The following is a 19774-nucleotide window of genomic DNA, read 5'->3' as shown; positions in this document are numbered from 1 at the left end:
AGTTGCACATCGCACCTTGCACATCTAGTATTGTTGTTTAGTTAATAAGATGTTTAGTTGTTTAATGTTTAGTTAGTAAGAAATTGATGTTTGGTGTGATACAGATCTGATTCTGGCAAGATATTATTTACAGTATTGCACTCATTCAATCACCCTTTAGGTTGGTGCATTGAACGCCTGCTTCTTTGCCAAAAGAGGTTTCGAAGTGGAAGTCTTTGAATCTCGAGAAGGTAATATTCAAAGCTGCCTTGAACGTTTCTCCAAGTAAGCAACACTGTCGCCATGTAGTTTTATATTGTTCCCATGCAGGATATAAATCCCAGGAGAACAATAATTCAGGGCAAATACACACACAGGTAGGAAGAAATATTACCCTTTCAATGAAGAGATCACATTTGAATATTTAGTCTGTGATTTTGGTCAGATATCCGCCAGGCCAAAATTGTGAGGGGAAGGAGCATCAACCTTGCCCTGTCCCACAGGGGCCGGCAGGCTCTGAAGCACGTGGGGATGGAAGAGAAGGTACGTCAGCTTCTTTGTGCTCCCAGTTCTGCCAGTGGTGATAAGGTGAGGGTTAGGACAATGCTGCTGGAAGGGGGGGGCATGATGGCATGGTGATCCTTCGCATCTGTGGCCGGTTGTCCATTAATCGCTTTGGATAAAAGAGGTCGGTGGTTCGATCCCCCTGGCTCCTCTAGTCTGCGTGTCGAAGTGTCAAGATACTGAACCCCAAATTTCTCCCGATGGCTGCGCCAGCACCCTACGTGGTAACTTGCCACCATCGGTGTATGAATGGGTCAATGTGTAGGCATATTGTAAAGTGTAAAGTAGCCTCCGGTGTATTGGTCTGATAGGTGGGTATATTCTAAATGCAAAGAAGAAGTTGGGTGTACACTATACCCGTCTCCTACTACACCCTCCACTATGCTAAACCTGCCCCTGCTCTAAATCCTCGTCTCAAGCAACACATCAGAGACCAAAGTAGAAGCAAGCGGATGGTAATCCGATTTTTTTGTTTAGCTGCATTCCTAATGATGAAATATTAAAGGTGTGCCCGTGCCCCCAGGGAATCCTTCCACCCTGCCCTCTTTGCCTGCTGTCCCGCCCAGATGTTGTGTTCTGACTGAAGTCAGCAATTACCATCTTTTTTTATTGGTCCACATTTGCTGCAGCTGCACCGCACATGTTATGCACATGTTATGCACATGTTATGCACATGTCATGCACATGTCACGCACATGTTATGCACATGTCATGCACATGTCATGCACATGTCATGCACATGTCATGCACATGTTATGCACATGTTATGCACATGTCATGCACATGTTATGCACATGTTATGCACATGTCATGCACACGTCATGCACACGTCATGCACACGTCATGCACACGTCATGCACACGTCATGCACACGTCATGCACACGTCATGCACACGTCATGCACACGTCATGCACATGTTATGCACATGTCATGCACATGTCATGCACATGTCATGCACATGTCATGCACATGTCATGCACATGTCATGCACATGTCATGCACATGTTAAGCACATGTCATGCACATGTCATGCACATGTCATGCACATGTCATGCACATGTCATGCACATGTCATGCACATGTCATGCACATGTCATGCACATGTCATGCACATGTCATGCACATGTCATGCGCATGTCATGCACATGTCATGCGCATGTTATGCACATGTCATGCACATGTTATGCACATGTCATGCACATGTTATGCACATGTCATGCACATGTTATGCACATGTTATGCACATGTTATGCACATGGCATGCACATGTTATGCACATGTCATGCACATGTTATGCACATGTTATGCACATGTTACGCACATGTCATGCACATGTCATGCACATGTTATGCACATGTTACACACATGTTATGCACATGTTATGCACACTTTATGCACGCCTGGAAACTCAGACACTTAGTTTTACACTTGCATGACTTTTCAGCATGATAGGACGGGGCTTGCTTTGCTAGCTTTTCAAATAAACGTTCAAGGGCAGCTAAACTGGGAGATGAAATGGACTATGCCCACGGACACAGTCTAGGCCGGGACATGATACCCACTTTTCCCAATATTATAACCTTTACAGACTGTGATCTGTGACTGAAAACTTTGTTCATGCAAAAGTATGACATTATGCAGAACTAAATTATTTCCCTCACGTGATAATTGTGACAATACTTTGCCTTTATTCTGTTTTGTCCCTCAGATTATCACCAAGGGAATCCCCATGCGTGCAAGAATGATCCATTCTCTGGACGGGAAACAGACCCCGATCCCTTATGGAAAAAAAGGACAGGTAATTCTGCCATCAGTCGAATCATCGTTCCCCAACCACTTTAGCTATTGTGGTATTGTATCGTATGGTTATATTCAAATATCGCTGTGTTGCAAGAGACACATGTATGCTAATTATTTCCCATGAAAAATTCATACAACACATTATTCGTAAAGCAACTAACTAAACAATGTCTCAACCTACTAAAGTACGACTATAATGAAAGTCTACAGTAGTTGTCTTACTGACAAGTTGGGGTACAGTTAGCCCTTGAATCGAGCCATTTGTTGTGCAGTATTTTCTTAACCTGTTAATTTTGACTGATTCTCCTTGTATGATTTGACTATGGCTCCAGAAAAGAAAAGCTCAAATCCACTTAAGGCTTTAGCTACTTTGTCTCTGAATGTAGACATTTCTCTGGTTACTCGTCAGTATCTAAAATGACAACAAAAACATGAGACACTGGGTCAGAGAATGAGGAATGAACAAAAATGCAGAACAGGTCTTTCTCTCTCTCTCTCTGCCCATAGAAATGACACATGGTAACAAGAGCATGCTCAGTTGGACAAAGCCTATTGCTCCAACACAGGAAGACACACACACACACACACACACACACACACACACGCACACACACACGCACACACACACACACACACACACACACACACACACACACACTGTTAATCATTATTACTATAACCTAGAGCGAAAGTTCAAGTTATGCCATCACCGAAAACGTGACACCGTTTCAGAGAAACTCGGGCTCATGTAAGGCCAGCTGTTAACTAACCTGCAGCACCAGCAGGTCCTTGGGGAGGGGGGGGGTGTTTGTAGACATATTTAGAAGTACACTCACAATCTACGCAGTATTTCTGTAATAAGTGTCATGCTGTCACCTGCAGTAAAGCTCCTGCATGCACCTGTGCTCCCTTTAGGCTCCCTCAGTTGGCACTAGGCAAAAAATACACCTGTCTTATCAGGCTAAATCACAAAGCGCGGCTGCAATAAAGAACATGTCATCCCCATAATTGAGATGTTGTAAATTTGCCCAAATTATATTCAGATGTATGGATATTTCTCTGCGCACACAGGAAGTTTACTGACATATCACCTTGCAAAATGTCTTGGAATTGAAGCTCCAGTTTTTCAAACAGTTAAGTTTTTAACTTAACTTTAACTTAACTTAACTTAACTTAACTTAACTTAACTTAACTTAACTTAAGTTTCCTCTCACTGCCATTTGGAGCTGCCACATCCAAAGCTGCCTTGAGCAACTTTTTGAAGTCCCTCCATGTCCCCGGTCCCCCATGCAATTAAATCCAAGACTTGCGATGATTCGTCTTTGCACTGTGTCCCAGCATTAAAAAAATGACACTGATGGGGGACATTATAATTAAAGGTAAAATCCCACAAACATTGAAAGTCCCTAAGAGGGCTGACGCATACAACAGATTCATGGGCATTAATCGGAGAGACCCAGAATGAGGTCAATCAAGATGAGAAAATATTGTGATGTTAAATCAAGTTTTGAAGCAATAGAGGCTTTTCAAAAGCATTCTAGACCCCGTAGTGGCCATGCTGGGAGACCACACCGCCACGTATTTCAGGACAACTGTCTAGTATTTGTTTTTTTGTTGGGCTGATCCTATATTCACCTTATGTAGCTCCGCCCACTTGACCCAGTTGTGTTATGACTTCCTGTTCAAAACACCGTCTGTTTTACCTGCTCACTAGTACTGTACTGTCACACAGGAAGTGTCAACACAATAGGAAGTCACTGGCTGAGCCCTGTGTTGGAACATAAGGTGAACAAGGCAGGAAAAGCAGCAGAGAAGAAATCATTAGACTTCAGAAAATCACAGAGACAAAAAGACAGATAGTAGATATATGACATATGACAAAACTAACATCAGTACCCAATCAAGACGACTACTAGATTGTACCTTCAATAGAGTTTTATTTAGAGCCCAACTGAAGTGCTGTCAGTCAGTGTTTCAGGGTACGATGCTGAAAAGAAAGACCTTCCTAAAAGCTCAGGACTATCAGGTCCTTGCAGAAGAGGAAATGCATTAGTAGGTAAACATGAATTCCCTCCTGTACTGTATCAGTTTGCAGATGAAATATTTATTGTGCAGCTTGTGGGTATCAGTGATCACAGCCATGCAGCCTGCACTCAAGCACACACGCGCGTGCACACACACACACACACACACACACACACACACACACACACACACACACACACACACACACACACACACACACACACACACACGCACTGTCACACAGAGATCAAGCAGGTAAGCTAAAGTGACTCAAAGGTGCACCGGAGGATGAACGGCGTAGTGAATTGTTAATTGTCATACAGTCAATGGTCACATCATAATGCTAATGCTAATCCATGCTAATCCATATGTATGAGTTGAGACAAAAGCCAAAAATCCCAGAAGCTTCTTCTTCCCTCTTTAAAACTCACTTATGAAAGTGTTAAGAGTTGTTTTTGAAATTGCCGTACCTTTTAGCTTTGGACTGCCTTCCAAGCTAACAGACTTTTCTCATTTCAGTACATCTTGTCAGTAGACAGAGCCAACCTCAACAAAGAGCTGCTAACAGGTAGGACCATCAATAACAATTTCCTATTTCCTGGGTGGTTCAGAGATCTAACACTTTTCACCTCAAAGTAGTACACAAACATTCTTTACTTAAGTAGAAGTACACAGTTACTTGTCTAAAAAAAGACTGGTAAAAGTAGAAGAACTGATTCAACTTGTTTATTCAAGTAAAAGTAAAAAAAAAAATAGAGGCGCTGAAATGTAATCAAGTATAAAAGCAAAACTCTGACTCTGGATGTGATGAACCAAGCACACACGGACGGACACACTCCAATCATCACTCTCCAATGATAGTAGTAGGATTGGCTACAGGTGGTGTATGCTGATGGTATATAATCTCTGCTCCTGGATTTGTTTGAAACAGTCACTGAAGAACTAAATCTAGGAAATGAAAATAAATACATTAACAGTCCGTCAAGTCAGTTTTGGTAGAGCACGAAGTCCTTCATCACTCGTGTTAGTGGTAGAGAGTGGACTTGGTTCAGGCGATGTGTGCCCAGCGCTTGGCGGATCTGGATCCGACACACGTGGGCCAGACTGCGAGGACATCTCTTTGCCTCCAGAAAGACCCTGAGAGCCTCGGGATTTGCCCTCTCCTCCAGCTGTACCTGCTCCCTCACCAGGGCCGGGTCAGCGCCGTGGTCCAGGAGCAGCTGGACAAAGGCGGCCTGGCACCTGTCATACAGCACCATCTCCAGCAGGCGAGAAGCCACGTCACGGGTCAGAACGCCAGCGGCCTGGAGCAGCAGGCGGAAGCAGTCCAGGTGGATGCAGGCGGCGTAGAGAGGAGAGTTCATGAGGGTGTGATTGCCGTCGATGTCAACAGGAACAGCAGCACGGAACCTGATGAGTTCCTGCAGCATGTCCAGCCATCCATGCCGGGCAGCCCAACAGACCAGGTTGTATGAGTTGCTTCTTCTGTTGGGGTTGGCCCCGGCTTCCAGGAGGATCCGGACGCAGTCTAAGTGATCGTTGTGCACAGCATAGTAGAGAGGCGTCCCGTCATACCCATCAGCTAGGTCTACCTGGGCTCCCTGGGTGATCAGGTAGTCCACACAGGCAGCATAATCCAAGTTGGCTGCGAGCCCTAGAGGGGTCCACCACCCAATACCACTGCTAAAAAAACACTTCTCATTGATCTGCCTTCTGAAGCATTCTTTCTTCAGCAGGGTCCTCAGCTTGTCCAGGTCTCCGGCCTCGACAGCATCGTGGAACCGCCTGTCAATATCATGCCCTGCTCGAACAGCCATTCCTTCAGATGTGTCACTGTACCACATGACTTCAAACATAAGTGTGTCACTGTACCACATGACTTCAAACATAAGGACATTATGACATCATGACATCATAATGTCATCATAACATTATGACATCATGACGTTGTGTAATAGCATAACATTATGACATCGCTCACTGATGACATCACAATTCTCGAGTGACATCACTGATAACATCACCCATTGATGACATCACTATGCCCGAGTTACGACATGGCAATTGCTCGAGTGACATCACTGATGACATCATCTGTGACATCATCAGTGATTTATTTGTGACATCATTGGCCACGCCTTATTGTCTTGTTTTGGATGTGTGACAAGAGAGAGAAACAGACAAACAATGTTGCATAATTTCTGTCTGTCATGGATTAAAACCAAGCTAGCTTGTTTTGAAAATGTAAGGAGTAGAAAGTACAGATATTTCTGTTAAAATGTAGGGAGTAAAAGTAAAAAGTTGTCAGAAAAAGAAATACTCAGTAAAGTACAGATACCTGAAAATCCTACTTACTGTAAGTACAGTAACAAAGTATTTGTACTTGTTACTTCCCATCTCTGCTCAAGCCGAACACTTAATGTCGTAACATCACTGGAATTAAAGTTTTGCAATTTGAAGTTTACATGGTGCACTTTTCCTAACTAACAGTACTGCCAGTTTGATTGAGTAAGAACTGGCATTGATCAGGGCTGTAAAGATTATATTGCTGTCTCTTCTAAGCTCACCTTCCCATACCGGTGTCAATTTATGTCAGAACAAGCCAAGTTCACGTATAACACACTACTGGTAAATTCTTATTTAGGTCATGCAAATGCCTTCTAAATCAAGTTTCAAGTCTGTTCTGCCATTACATACTGAGTATGTGATGCATAAACTTGAAAGCTGAAACAGGGACAAACACAGGCCTACCTACGACTGTCTTTCTTTCCACGAATTGGCCCAAACTTGGTTGTTCGCTACTGAGCTGAGCCTTGACCCGAGTGCAGATCTGTGTTTTACAGAACTTCTCACAAGTCTCTAAAGTCTCAGTCATCAGCGGGATTTGCTCGTCTTTTTGCCCTTAAAGGAACACTCCGCCCATTTTCAACCAGCTTTGTATCATTAGAACATCAGTAGTATATCAGAAAACTGTAAACGGTTTTGAAGTCTGTCATTTAATTTGACAGTTATTGAGTATTAAAGTGTGGACTAACTCAAATTAATAACTCATTAACTCAAATCAACTCTCAATAACTGTCAAACTATGCATCATTCATCTAGTTTGACAGTTATTGAGAGTTGATTTGAGTTAATGAGTTATTAATTTGAGTTAGTGTGGACCAGTGATGTCACTGGTCCACACTTTAACACTCAATACCTGTCAAATTAAATGACAGACTTCAAAACCGTTTACAGTTTTCTGATATACTACTGATGTTCTAATGATACAAAGCTGGTTGAAAATGGGCGGAGTGTTCCTTTAAGAGACCTGATTGCAAAGCCTTCTCTCTCATCAGAAAGAGCCTTGAGATGAAGAACTTTCACAAAACAGCATACATTGACTGCTGTGTTCCCTTTTTTTTGTAATTACAATTTAATCAGTGTCTTTGTAATTACCCTTTAATCAGATCCTTTGCTCAATTTTAATAGGATTGTGAAGGTTCCCTGTGTTTCTTTTACAAGATACGTACCGCATGTCATAACAAACCGTCGCTATGTCTTTTTTTGCTTTCCTTTCTCTTGCTCAAAGAGGCAGAGACATACCCAAATACAAAGATGAACTTTGACCACAAACTGCAGGACTGGAGTCCTGAAACAGGGCTAATGACCTTTGTCAGGTAAATAGTTACCGATCTCACACATGTGCAGCACCCACACAGTACACGCGTGCGCACACGAACGCACGCGCACGCGCGCACACACGCACACACACACACACACACACACACACACACACACACACACACACACACACACACACACACACAGACACACGCACACACAGGCCAGCCTACTACACGGTATTAAGTATACAGAGGATAATTGAAGAGGATAATTTCCCCTTAGGGTGCCTTGATTTAACGCCCACTTTATCGATTCTGTTCTGTGTGTGCTCCTGCATGTAAACACATGTGGCCTTGTGCATATATATTTAACTGCCTGCCTGTATACGGTCTCGCATGGGGATAAACGTGTTGCCTTTAAGCCCCCTGTGTGCATGTCGTTTTAGTAGCTCTGTAACTGAGTGGCCTCGATGTAAATTTCACACACAATTTAGACACCAATTAACGCCTCCGGGTCATTTTAGTGGTGGGAATAGTCGCAAAGTGAATTATTAACACAGCATGTGGCATAAGGCCTGTTTCATTTGATTGCACACTCTTTTATTGAATTTAGGCTTATCTAAACCGTGCGGAAATCCATTAGATGTTTACGTTGTCAACGGTAATGTTTTGTGTTTTGATTTATTGAGGCTGTAAAATGAGCCTAGCTTAAATTGTGGATTAGAACGAGTCAGTCACTACACATGATTGCCTCAGTGGCGGAGTGCATTGATTAATTAATTGCTGTTGGTCAATTGACAGTTTGACTGTTCACTGCTGTGTGCATCCACCCTCATTCTCCCACATTATATAGCAAAATTCATGGACACTCATATTTGCATCTGTACAGATTATGTAAAGACATCCTTATGTACATCCCTTTGGTACCTATTATTCTTGATTACACCACAGAGAGTAGTTCAGGTACGTCCAGGTAAAGGCCTCATCCAGACTTTGATCTAAGTGCTGTGCAGTGGTAGGAAAAAAAAAGCCAAGGCTTTGAGTGAACCTGTGCACTGGCAAAGGAGCACCCCAAATCTGCAGTGTAGAACATGAATTAGGCCAAGTCTGAGTAAGAGTCGTTCCACCGTGCGGCTCCAGTCAGAAGAACCACCCCAAGCCTGACTCGAGCCCTGATAGCCTGGGGCACCCATCGTTTCCACATTTTCCTCAAACTATAGGCATGAAAATGAGCAGCTAAAATCAGAGTCTAAAGCTCAGTGGAGGGAGGTGGGCTCACACATCAGGACTAGAAGCCAAAGTAGAAACCTCACATGACCTTACCTCTTCTGTGGCCCCATGGAGTGCAGCAGTTTTCCCATCAACATCATTCATAGATTATCGTTAGAACTCTAGAATCCCTCACTCACTCACAGCAGGGACCACACATTTTACAATGCTCTCATACAGTATGAGTGTGACGATGGAGTAAATCAATGAATACATTTGTATACGAAGAAGAAAGTGGTATGATTCTCTGTTGCACAAATATGTATTGTGCAATTTGTCATGGCACTGGGATGTTTCTCAGGCCTGATGGGACCATGGAGGAGATCAAGGCAGACCTGATCGTAGGCTGTGACGGAGCCTTCTCCGCCGTCCGCAAGCAGTTCCTCCGACGCAGCCGCTTCAACTACAGCCAGACCTACATCCCCCACGGCTACCTGGAGCTCACCATGCCACCCATCAATGGAGAGGTCAGTCCTCTGCTGCCCTGGTGCTATCCTGTTACCCCCGCCACCTCCCTTCACTGTAGTGAAGATGCCCTTAGTGTTGTTCAGCATTTGCAGGCACCAACATAATGTGTTATTGTTTACTGCCCCCCCCCCCCCCAGTTTGCCATGAAGCCGAATTATCTGCACATCTGGCCACGAAACACGTTCATGATGATCGCCTTGCCCAACTTGGTGAGTGTGAATATTGTCTTTGCTTATGTCCTGTTTTCTGCAGCTACAAACAAACTACATATTCCAAGTTGTAGGTAAGGTTTACTTTTGATGTCATTGCTTATATTTGGCAAATACCAGCTGTGAGAGTTACAAAAATGTGACAAAAGCGTAACCTGAAGAAGGTCTATGATGTGATCGAAATGCCTTTAGGAGCAACGGTGCTGCAGACATTTCTCTCATTTCTAAACGCATGCAGATGCAGCTGTACGGTTAATTATGCTCATCTGCAGACCCCCCCCTCGCTGCACAGCTTAGTTGGCCGGCGTCCAGAGATTTAAATCCGCCCCACTCCACCAAGTCGACTTGCTTGAAGAAGGAAATGGAGTGTAACCATGTGACAATTCAGTCTGATATCGGCCTATCGGCTTAGTGCCCCACCTCGCCTCAATGAAATCCCTCAAGCCAGTACAGGCTTACTCATCACAATCCTTCGTCTGCAAATGTCTCGGCTGCCTGAGGTCCAGCGTACGTTTCACACAGCAACACCGTTAACCACTGTCCAATTAACTTTGAATCTAACCACTGTCCAATTAACTTTGAATCTAACCACTGTCCAATTAACTTTTAATCTAACCACTGGTCCAATTAACTTTGAATCCTTGCTCTCTATCTCAGTGTCTACCTGTTATCCTCTCTGCCCCTCTCTCATTCATGTTAGTGTTATCTCTCTCTCTCTCTCTCTCTCTCTCTCTCTCTCCTTTCATTCTTAATCTCATAATGATTTTTTTCTGCCTGGCTGAGTCAGCACAACACTTTGCCTCTCTGTATAGTGAGACCAGGTTAAGGCAGCTAGCTGACGTTGGAGTGCATTAGCGCTGTCATTCACATGAACCCCACGGCCCGGGGATGCATTAGGTTCCTGTGAAAAACACCCTGGCTGCCGTGGAGATGCCATGGTAACAGTGACACGACTAAAAGGCCCTTAGGGATGATGGTCCTGATGTTGATGGATGACACCGGCCAACTGGGCAGATAATGGCACGCCCACACCATCACTTCACTTTCATCCATCACTCGCGCCAGGGGCCGGGCGGGTTCGCTTGGCCCAGTTCTCACCGGAGAAGAAAATCCATCTAAAAAAATCACCTTGCAAATAGAGATGAAACGGTATTACAATTTGATATCCCAATTATAGTGACCAAAATTATCACACTTATCATTATCATCACGGTATTGTAATGAGCTGGAAATATTCAAAAAGTACTGACACACTCACTGAAATCATTTCACAGAGGCGGCGCGCCAGCGTCTGGTAGACTGTTGCTAACTTTAGTTGATGATGGACAGAATTACCGTGTAACCACGGTAACACGGAAATCATGGTAATACGGTTTTAATGATAAGGGAATTTTATCACGCGGTTTATCATTAAACCGGTTATCATTTCATCCCTACTCGCAAACATCCTGAATCCATAATAATCATGTGAACGCAGCCCTATACTCTGGAACAACCTTCCCAAATTAATTAGGTTGCACTACCATTGAAAAAATAACTTTTACTTTATGGCCTTTCATTGTGACTGATGTGTTTTACCTGCTGTTCATCTTGTGTTCTGTTCTGTTCTCTTGCTCTTCTAATGTTGTGAAGCACTTTGTATTGTAACCAAGTGTTCTGTGTTTAAAGGAACACTCCGCCCATTTTCAACCAGCTTTGTATCATTAGAACATCAGTAGTATATCAGAAAACTGTAAACTGTTTTGAAGTCTGTCATTTAATTTGACAGTTATTGAGTGTTAAAGTGTGGACCAGTGACATCACTGGTCCACACTAACTCAAATTAATAATTAATTAACTCACATCAACTCTCAATAACTGTCAAACTATTCATCATTCATCTAGTTTGACAGTTATTGAGAGTTGATTTGAGTTAATGAGTTATTAATTTGAGTTAGTGTGGACCAGTGATGTCACTGGTCCACACTTTAACACTCAATAACTGTCAAATTAAATGACAGACTTCAAAACCGTTTACAGTTTTCTGATATACTACTGATGTTCTAATGATACAAAGCTGGTTGAAAATGGGCGGAGTGTTCCTTTAAGGCGCTGTCTAAATAACGATGACTTGATTTGACTTGACGTGACAAGAGGTGTGTGATGAGAGCTAAGCTCACTGTACGCACTGTGTGCACTCGCCATCTCAGGACAAGACGTTCACCTGCACCCTATTCATGCCCTTTGACGAGTTTGAGAAGATCACTACTGGAGATGAAGTCCTTGCATTTTTCAGAAATTACTTCCCAGACGCCCTACCGCTATTAGGAGCGTAAGTGACTTCCTCACCCTCTATTCCTCCTCCATCTCTCTCTCTAGCTCGATTTTTTTCTCCTCTTCTCCGTTCATCTCTCCATCTAACTTGACGAGCCAGCCTCGAAACACTTCTATATTTCCATCATGCTGTCAGCTCCACATCCATAACCCGTGCTCTGTGAAGTGTGAAATTACAGACCTACGGTTACACGGCTCGGAGGAGGAGCAGGTTTTAATTTGAGGCGAACAGTATGATGCAGGTGAACGGGGAGATAATACGTTTTAATTATATTGCACTTTTCGAAAACAAAGTTACAAAGTGCTTTCCATAAAATAAAATAAACGATAGGAAGTAGGGATGCACCGATATGAAAATTTTGGCCGATGCCGATAACCGATATTAACATTGCTGTTATGGCCGATAACCAATATTTACCGATGTCGATATGATCTGTATAAAACCACATTTTTATGATCATCACATTTTGTACATACTGAAAAACACATGTTAACACTGAATTTGAAAAAGTTATGCATTTCTTTATTTGCAAAGCCTTTGGAAAAGCCCATAAATCATAGATTTACTGCATTATTTCATATCAATGTGAAGAATTTGGCTGATAATGATAACTTATATTAACATTGCAACATCTGACCGATACCGAAATGACCGATATGTTAAAAAATGACTAACATCGGCCGATACCGATATGATTGCCGATATATCGTGCATTCCTAATAGGAAGCAATGAAGCAACAAAACCATAAAACAATAAAACCATAAAACAGAGATAAAACATAGGTATAAAAGGGGTGCGGACAAGGAATACATTCAATAAAACTTTAAGCCTTTGTGTAAAAATATGTCTTAAGAAGTGATTTAGAAGATGACACCAGTTTTGTTGCCAAAGATGCAGGGAGTCCTACCGCTGAGGGGCTGCGACCGAAAAGGCCCCGTCACTTTTGGTAATAAGATGCGTATATGAGGAATCACTAGAAGATCCCTGCCTGAAGATATCAGGTAGGCTGTGTTGTGGCTTATAAAGAACCAGCATCCAAAATGTAGCTAGTAGCCTTAAAATCAATTCTAAAACTCACAGGCAACCAATGGAGAGAAGCGAGGATGCGTCATATATGTTTCTGTCTCCTAGAAATTGTCAATAGCAGAAGTGCTGTTAAAATTCATGACTCCAGTAGGTTCCTCGGCAGAGAGATGAGGGAGTGCCGGCACACCAGAACAACCAGGCAGAGAGATGAGGGACTGCCGGCACACCAGAACAACCAGGCAGAAAAGCTTGGCACCACGGCTTTATGGTCCAATGGAGGAAAGTCTGACAATTTCAGATTGCTCACAAGAAAGCACCAGATCAAGAGTATGACCCTTGGAATGACTAGGCTCTGTAACGAACTGTGCAAAATTTAGATTCATACAGCTTACAATCATAACGTTCAGTAAGTCATTTATAAGCTATTAGTTAATGATGAGCTAATGATGAACTAATCACACGCGAATATACATTTGTAGAGGATTAAGTTGTAAGTCATTCAAAGCATTTATATTCCAACCTGTCTCTATACACATTTGTTAATCATGAACAAATGATGAGCAAATCATTAGTAAATTAAAAATCATCAACTAATAGCTTATAAATGACTTACTACTGAACGTTATTATAAAGTGTTACTGATAAAGTAGGACAGCAGACATGTATATTAAAATCACCAAGGATAATAACTGTATTGTGTTGCGCCACTATAAGTGATCAAATAATTATTGCAAAACAATTCTGGATTAAATTTAGGAGGTCTATAGATTCAAACACACACAGTGTCTTCATAAATTATAAAAGTAAGGATTTCAAAAAGAGCTTTGAAACAAAATGGCTACAGCCTAGGTTGTTGGAGATAAAATAACTTTATGGGGGAATGCTTCATTTAGCAGGAGTAAATCACCAGGCCTCAGCCATGACTCAGTGATCAGAAAGAAATCAATATTGTGGGCCATAATAAAATCTTGATAGGGGTGGCGTGAGCTGTAAAAACAGTTGAGGTGTGTAATTAATTTACTTCCTCCCGGGGATCGACTTCATTTGGGGCAGCCATCGGGTCGACTTCATTTGGAGCACCCGGGCACAAATAGCTAAACGCATGTTTACTTTCCAATGTTCTGTTGTTTAGCCTCACCAGGGCAGAGCAGATCTTGGCTTCGTTCATTCGCAAATCTAAAAAGACGCTTTTAACTTCAGCAAACCAAAGCCTGAACCCGCGTTGAGGAAAATATAACTGTCAAAATGAATAGCTCAGCGATATGCATGTAATTGTTTTGTTTTGTTTTCCGTTGTGCCTCGTAGCGAAGCTCTCAAAAGGGATTATTTCCGATTGCCGGCGCAGGCCATGGTGTCTGTCAAGTGCTCCCCGTATCACATCGGTGACAAATGTGTCCTCATGGGTGACGCGGCCCACGCAGTGGTGCCATTTTATGGGCAAGGGATGAACGCCGTAAGTAATATGAAAGGGATGAATAAGTAATATTAAATAGCGAAGAGGACAGGGTGGGAGACTCACCTATCCATTCTCATTGTGCAGGGCTTTGAGGACTGCATTGTCTTCGATGAAATATTGGATCAGCTCAAGGAGGATTTCAGTAAGTATATTTTACATGAGCTGAGATTTATAGGAGGCACACAGAGGCCATTTACACCTGGCGCTAACATGCGTTTTCTGTGATCAGATTGCAATCAGATTGTGTTTTATCACTTGAAATGCCAGGTGTAAACACACCCAAAACGCATTGAAGAAGGATTGCAATCTGATCGGGCCAAACCACTTCCGGAGGGGGTCAGTGATGCATCGTGTACACATTAAACACAAGTGTAAATGCAATGTGTCTGGATACAGCATCTTTATGCGGATTGAGTGGACAACCATTTCTGCCATCAGATTGCAATCTGATGGCAGAAAACGCATGTTAACGCCAGGTGTAAATGGAATCAGGTTAATGTGGTCAAGCACAATCTGATTGCAATCTGATTGCAATCTGATGGCAGAAAACGCATGTTAACGCCAGGTGTAAATGGCCTCACAGAGAATAAGAATCTGGCGATAGAACAACATAAGAGTGTCTCTAGGCCTATCGACTTGGTTCATCTTCTGTAAATATAAATAGACTTGTTTGTTTTCCCTTCCTTAGGTGCTGTGCTGCCTGAGTACACCAGAGTGCGAGTTCCAGACGACCATGCAATCGCAGACCTGGCTATGTACAACTATGTCGAAGTAATGCATATCTATCTGTTTCTTAGGAGAAGTTTCACCTAGTATTGCACAGTGCGCACACTTCTGTACTCAAGCACTGCTGCATCGATCTGCTGGAGTGGGTTCGAGTTATTAGGGCAGAAATCAAGAAATGCTGATAATTGAGAGGCAGTGGCCTTAACAATAGTAATGGAATGGACCAGGTAATGAGATGTGAGCTTAGCATAGCAGCTTATTGACATCGGTGTCAGTCAGTTGCGCACCGGGTAGCTACTCTGCTCAATTGTTAATTAACTTCCTAATTATTGCCCACAGTGCCAGCCCAAGTGATTTATTGAGAGCGATCCATTCACGCTGTGAATGTGCTAAGAACTGGCCCAAGACAAAACCCTGAGACATTCTTCCTCTTATTTTGCATCTATCTATTTGCATCTAATTTAAAGTTAAGTGTTTACTGTGATTTCCACTTTTAATCTGCCCACAACAGGTGTATGTATGGCAGAGCCATGCACAGACAGACAGAAGATTGGGCTTAGGGGATAGGGGCAGACTAATTGTGCCGGCTACAATCAACAGGATGTTATCACTCTCCAGCATATCTGACAGGTGGATAGCTCCCTAACCATCTGGCCAGTACAATTCAGCCACACACAATGCCAGCAAATTGGTCTCGTTATTCTTCACAGATCTTACACGTGGCTGTCAACAACAGCAGGGTTTTGTTGAAGGGCGCGCACGCGCACACACACACACACACACACACACACACACACACACACACACACACACACACACACACACACACACACACACACACACACACACACTCTCTCTCTCTCTATCTCTCTCTCTCTCTCTCTCTCTCTCTCACACACACACACACACACACACACACACACACACACACACTCTCTCTCTCTCTCACACACACACACACACACACACACACACAGACACACACACACACACAGGCACACACACAGACACACACACACACACACACACACACACACACACACACACACACACACACTCTCTCTCTCTCTCTCTCTCTCACACACACACACACACACACACACACACACACACACACACACACACACACACACACACTCTCTCTCTCTCTCTCTCTCTCTCTCTCTCTCTCTCTCTCTCACACACACACACACACACACACACACACACACACACACACTCTCTCTCTCTCTCACACACACACACACACACACACACACACACACACACACACACACACACAGACACACACACACACACAGGCACACACACAGACACACACACACACACACACACACACAGACACTGTAGGCTACTTCTGCTTGAGAGGGTAGAAAAATAACATCTGCTTTTATCTTAATTGTCTAATGAAGTGAGTTGAAATGGGCATAGTTTTTGAGGAAGAAATGTTCGCTGAAATCTCAAAAATGGAAAAACAATGGTACCATTTTATTCTGTGAACTTAGAAGGTAGACAGATGCTTTGCTTCACTAACAGATGTGCACGTGTTGTTGTTGTTCCGTAGATGCGAGCGCATGTCAACTCCAAATGGTTCCTCTTCCGAAAGCATGTCGATAACATCCTCCACTTCCTCTTGCCGAAGACAATAATTCCTCTGTACACAATGGCAAGTTTTTCCTATAGTACACAAAATAAGATGAATATTGTTAAGATTTATCAGAAAAGAGGTTTCATTTTCTGCCATTCTCTTTCTCTAGATCACCTTCACCAGGACCAGGTACCACGAAGCAGTGAATCACTGGCACTGGCAAGACAAAGTGAGACACTTTGAGAAAATGGGGAAAATGTATTTTCTCTTGTGTCAGGCCTGCCACTGGTGTCTGAGCATGGATCCACTAGTCTCCCGCCTAACAGTACGATCTGACCTGGCCAATATGGCCGTCAAGTGTCTGCAAATGAATTCACTCGACCCCCCCACTTAACACTTTTTCATACCTTCTTTGAACATCTGACTGGTGTAATCCCACACTCTTGAAGTTGCAGTATTATCAGAGATCAGAGAGCAGGAAAGTGAATTCCACCATTGTTGATTTGTTTCAGCCACATTATGCTCACAGCTCCCTCCCCACATGGAGAAGTGTTGTTGCTCTTTCAGGCTGGGCGGTAGATGAGCTGGTTAGTCGTCCTTGACGCTGCGTCAAACTGTCTGATGTGACCTACCTTGATGCCATCTACAGCAGTGATGCATCGTGGGATGGATAGGGACCATGTCACAGTGTCTTTGGTCGATTATTCAAACCATAGGGATGTGTGGACCAAGGGCAAAATTACCTCTGGGGGGCGGGACTTGGAATCTTTTTACTGTATGTGGCACGTGTTTATCATAAGGTATTTGGACACGATAATCATATTATGATTCCATTATAGAACACTCTAGACTATGTTACAAACTGACAGTACTTCAGTAACACATTATAATACAGAAATTATATGTATGCTGTATGACGCTGATGTGCAGGAGTTTCCCCAAAATTAGGCATTGAGAAAACATAAAAAAAAGAGTTTTGTTACCACATTCCATTTTGGTTACATTTTGTCCAAATAACTATTTGAACAAGAGGAGTGGATAGTTCTACTATTCTTTAACCCATTGATACCTGATGCAGCATTTGCATGTATATCCCTCATTTGTGTGTGTCCCTTTAAGACGCAGTTTGCGGTCTTAAAGGGATACACACACAAATGCTGCATCAGGTATCAATGGGTTAATATAAATTGCATATTTTCTCATGTAGGATTTGCTGTGTGCAACATAGCGCGTGAACATATCACACAAATCAGTCACACCAGATTCATTCATATGCATGTTAAGGTAGTATTTTGTGTGTAGTTGTAATGTGCTTTAACGCATAAGTGATCTACCTCAAGTACATCCTTAAAGGAACACTCCGCCCATTTTCAACCAGCTTTGTATCATTAGAACATCAGTAGTATATCAGAAAACTGGAAACTGTTTTGAAGTCTGTCATTTAATTTGACAGTTATTGAGTGTTAAAGTGTGGACCAGTGACATCACTGGTCCACACTAACTCAAATTAATAACTCATTAACTCAAATCAACTCTCAATAACTGTCAAACTAGATGAATGATGAATAGTTTGACAGTTATTGAGAGTTGATTTGAGTTAATGAGTTCCACTTTTTGTTCTTTATACAATTTGACAGTCAAATTAATCGTACTTTTTTTTTTTACAAGCTTTCATTGAATGTACTTTTCACAGGTGATCACCCGAGGCCTGCTGTGCTGTGCTGCAGGGACTGTGGTGGGAGGCTCCTACCTGCTGATTAAAAACCCTCCCAATGTGTCCAACATCCCCATTGAGAAAATGTGGAACAGGCTGCTGGCCGTCAAACCCTTCTGAGCAATTGGCAAAACGCACCATCTGTGCGGTGGACAGTAAAAACTGAAAGGACCTAATTAGAATATTAATTAAGAGTTTGATTGATTCTTTTCTGTCACAGTGAAGGCCCTGCTGGTCACATTGTTATTATACTAACTCAGCCCAGTCACGGTGACGGAAAATTCCATTAGCGGTTGATGATACCGGTTTCTGAACGCCAGTAAAGATACAAACATTTTTGAATAGAAGCTGCCCATAGTCGATATTTTGGACTGATATCTTGTGCAGAACTTTTACATATCTAGGCCATTGCCAAACGAGTTCACACAATGCTGATTAAGCCTATATAGGCTGAGCCATCTGCTAACTTGAATGGGGATAGATAGATAGATAGACAGACAGACAGTAATCATGCGGCTCTTCCAGACTTTCCAAATATTATCGGACCCAATGGATCGAATTCTGATAGTGAAACGAGTTGTGATGTTCAAAACAATTTATCCACTGTTTTACAGCCAAAACAATAGTGAAGAAGTAGGCTATGGCAGAGCCTGTGACTGTGTCGACAGTGTTTCTGTAATTACTCTCAATACCAGAAGGGGGAGACAAAAGTTCCACACTAAATATGACCCTTTTCATTTTCAACACTAATAAATAATAATAATCTTACTACTATAATTGGAGATCTGCCTGTTTGTCCGGCTGGAGTTTGCGCACCGTTGCTCTGATTGCCTCCCAAAATTACCACAACACTTTTCAGGGGTTCACACTCGGAGAGCCATTGTGACATCATCAGCATCCCTTCCCTGCTTCCCACTGATGATGTCATTGATGATGTTACTCGAGTGACATCACTGATGACATCACAATTGCTCAAGTGACATCACCCACTTAATCTTGCACTGGTGGGCAGGCCAGGAGCAGTGGGCA

At 42.8% G+C, this 19774-nt stretch overlaps 1 protein-coding gene across 1 annotated transcript; it reads left to right on the top strand.

Moving 5' to 3' along the window:
- Positions 1 to 160: 160 nt before the first annotated feature.
- Positions 161 to 18865, top strand: LOC310771934 (kynurenine 3-monooxygenase-like; the record flags this gene model as incomplete). Its single annotated transcript, XM_083664430.1, has 14 exons — positions 161 to 230; positions 425 to 522; positions 2253 to 2342; positions 4889 to 4937; positions 7941 to 8028; positions 9545 to 9710; positions 9849 to 9920; positions 12110 to 12231; positions 14567 to 14714; positions 14802 to 14859; positions 15406 to 15488; positions 17008 to 17109; positions 17201 to 17260; positions 18725 to 18865. Coding segments are annotated over 14 exons (1347 nt in total), but the record flags the coding sequence as incomplete, so codon positions are not given.
- Positions 18866 to 19774: the final 909 nt, after the last annotated feature.

The sequence above is a fragment of the Poromitra crassiceps genome (assembly GCF_964638095.1).
Source record: "Poromitra crassiceps genome assembly, contig: HAP1_SCAFFOLD_1536, whole genome shotgun sequence".
Classification (NCBI taxonomy): Eukaryota; Metazoa; Chordata; class Actinopteri; order Beryciformes; family Melamphaidae; genus Poromitra; species Poromitra crassiceps.
The sequence above is the reverse complement of the archived record's forward strand: the minus strand, read 5'-3'. Positions and strand labels throughout refer to the sequence as shown.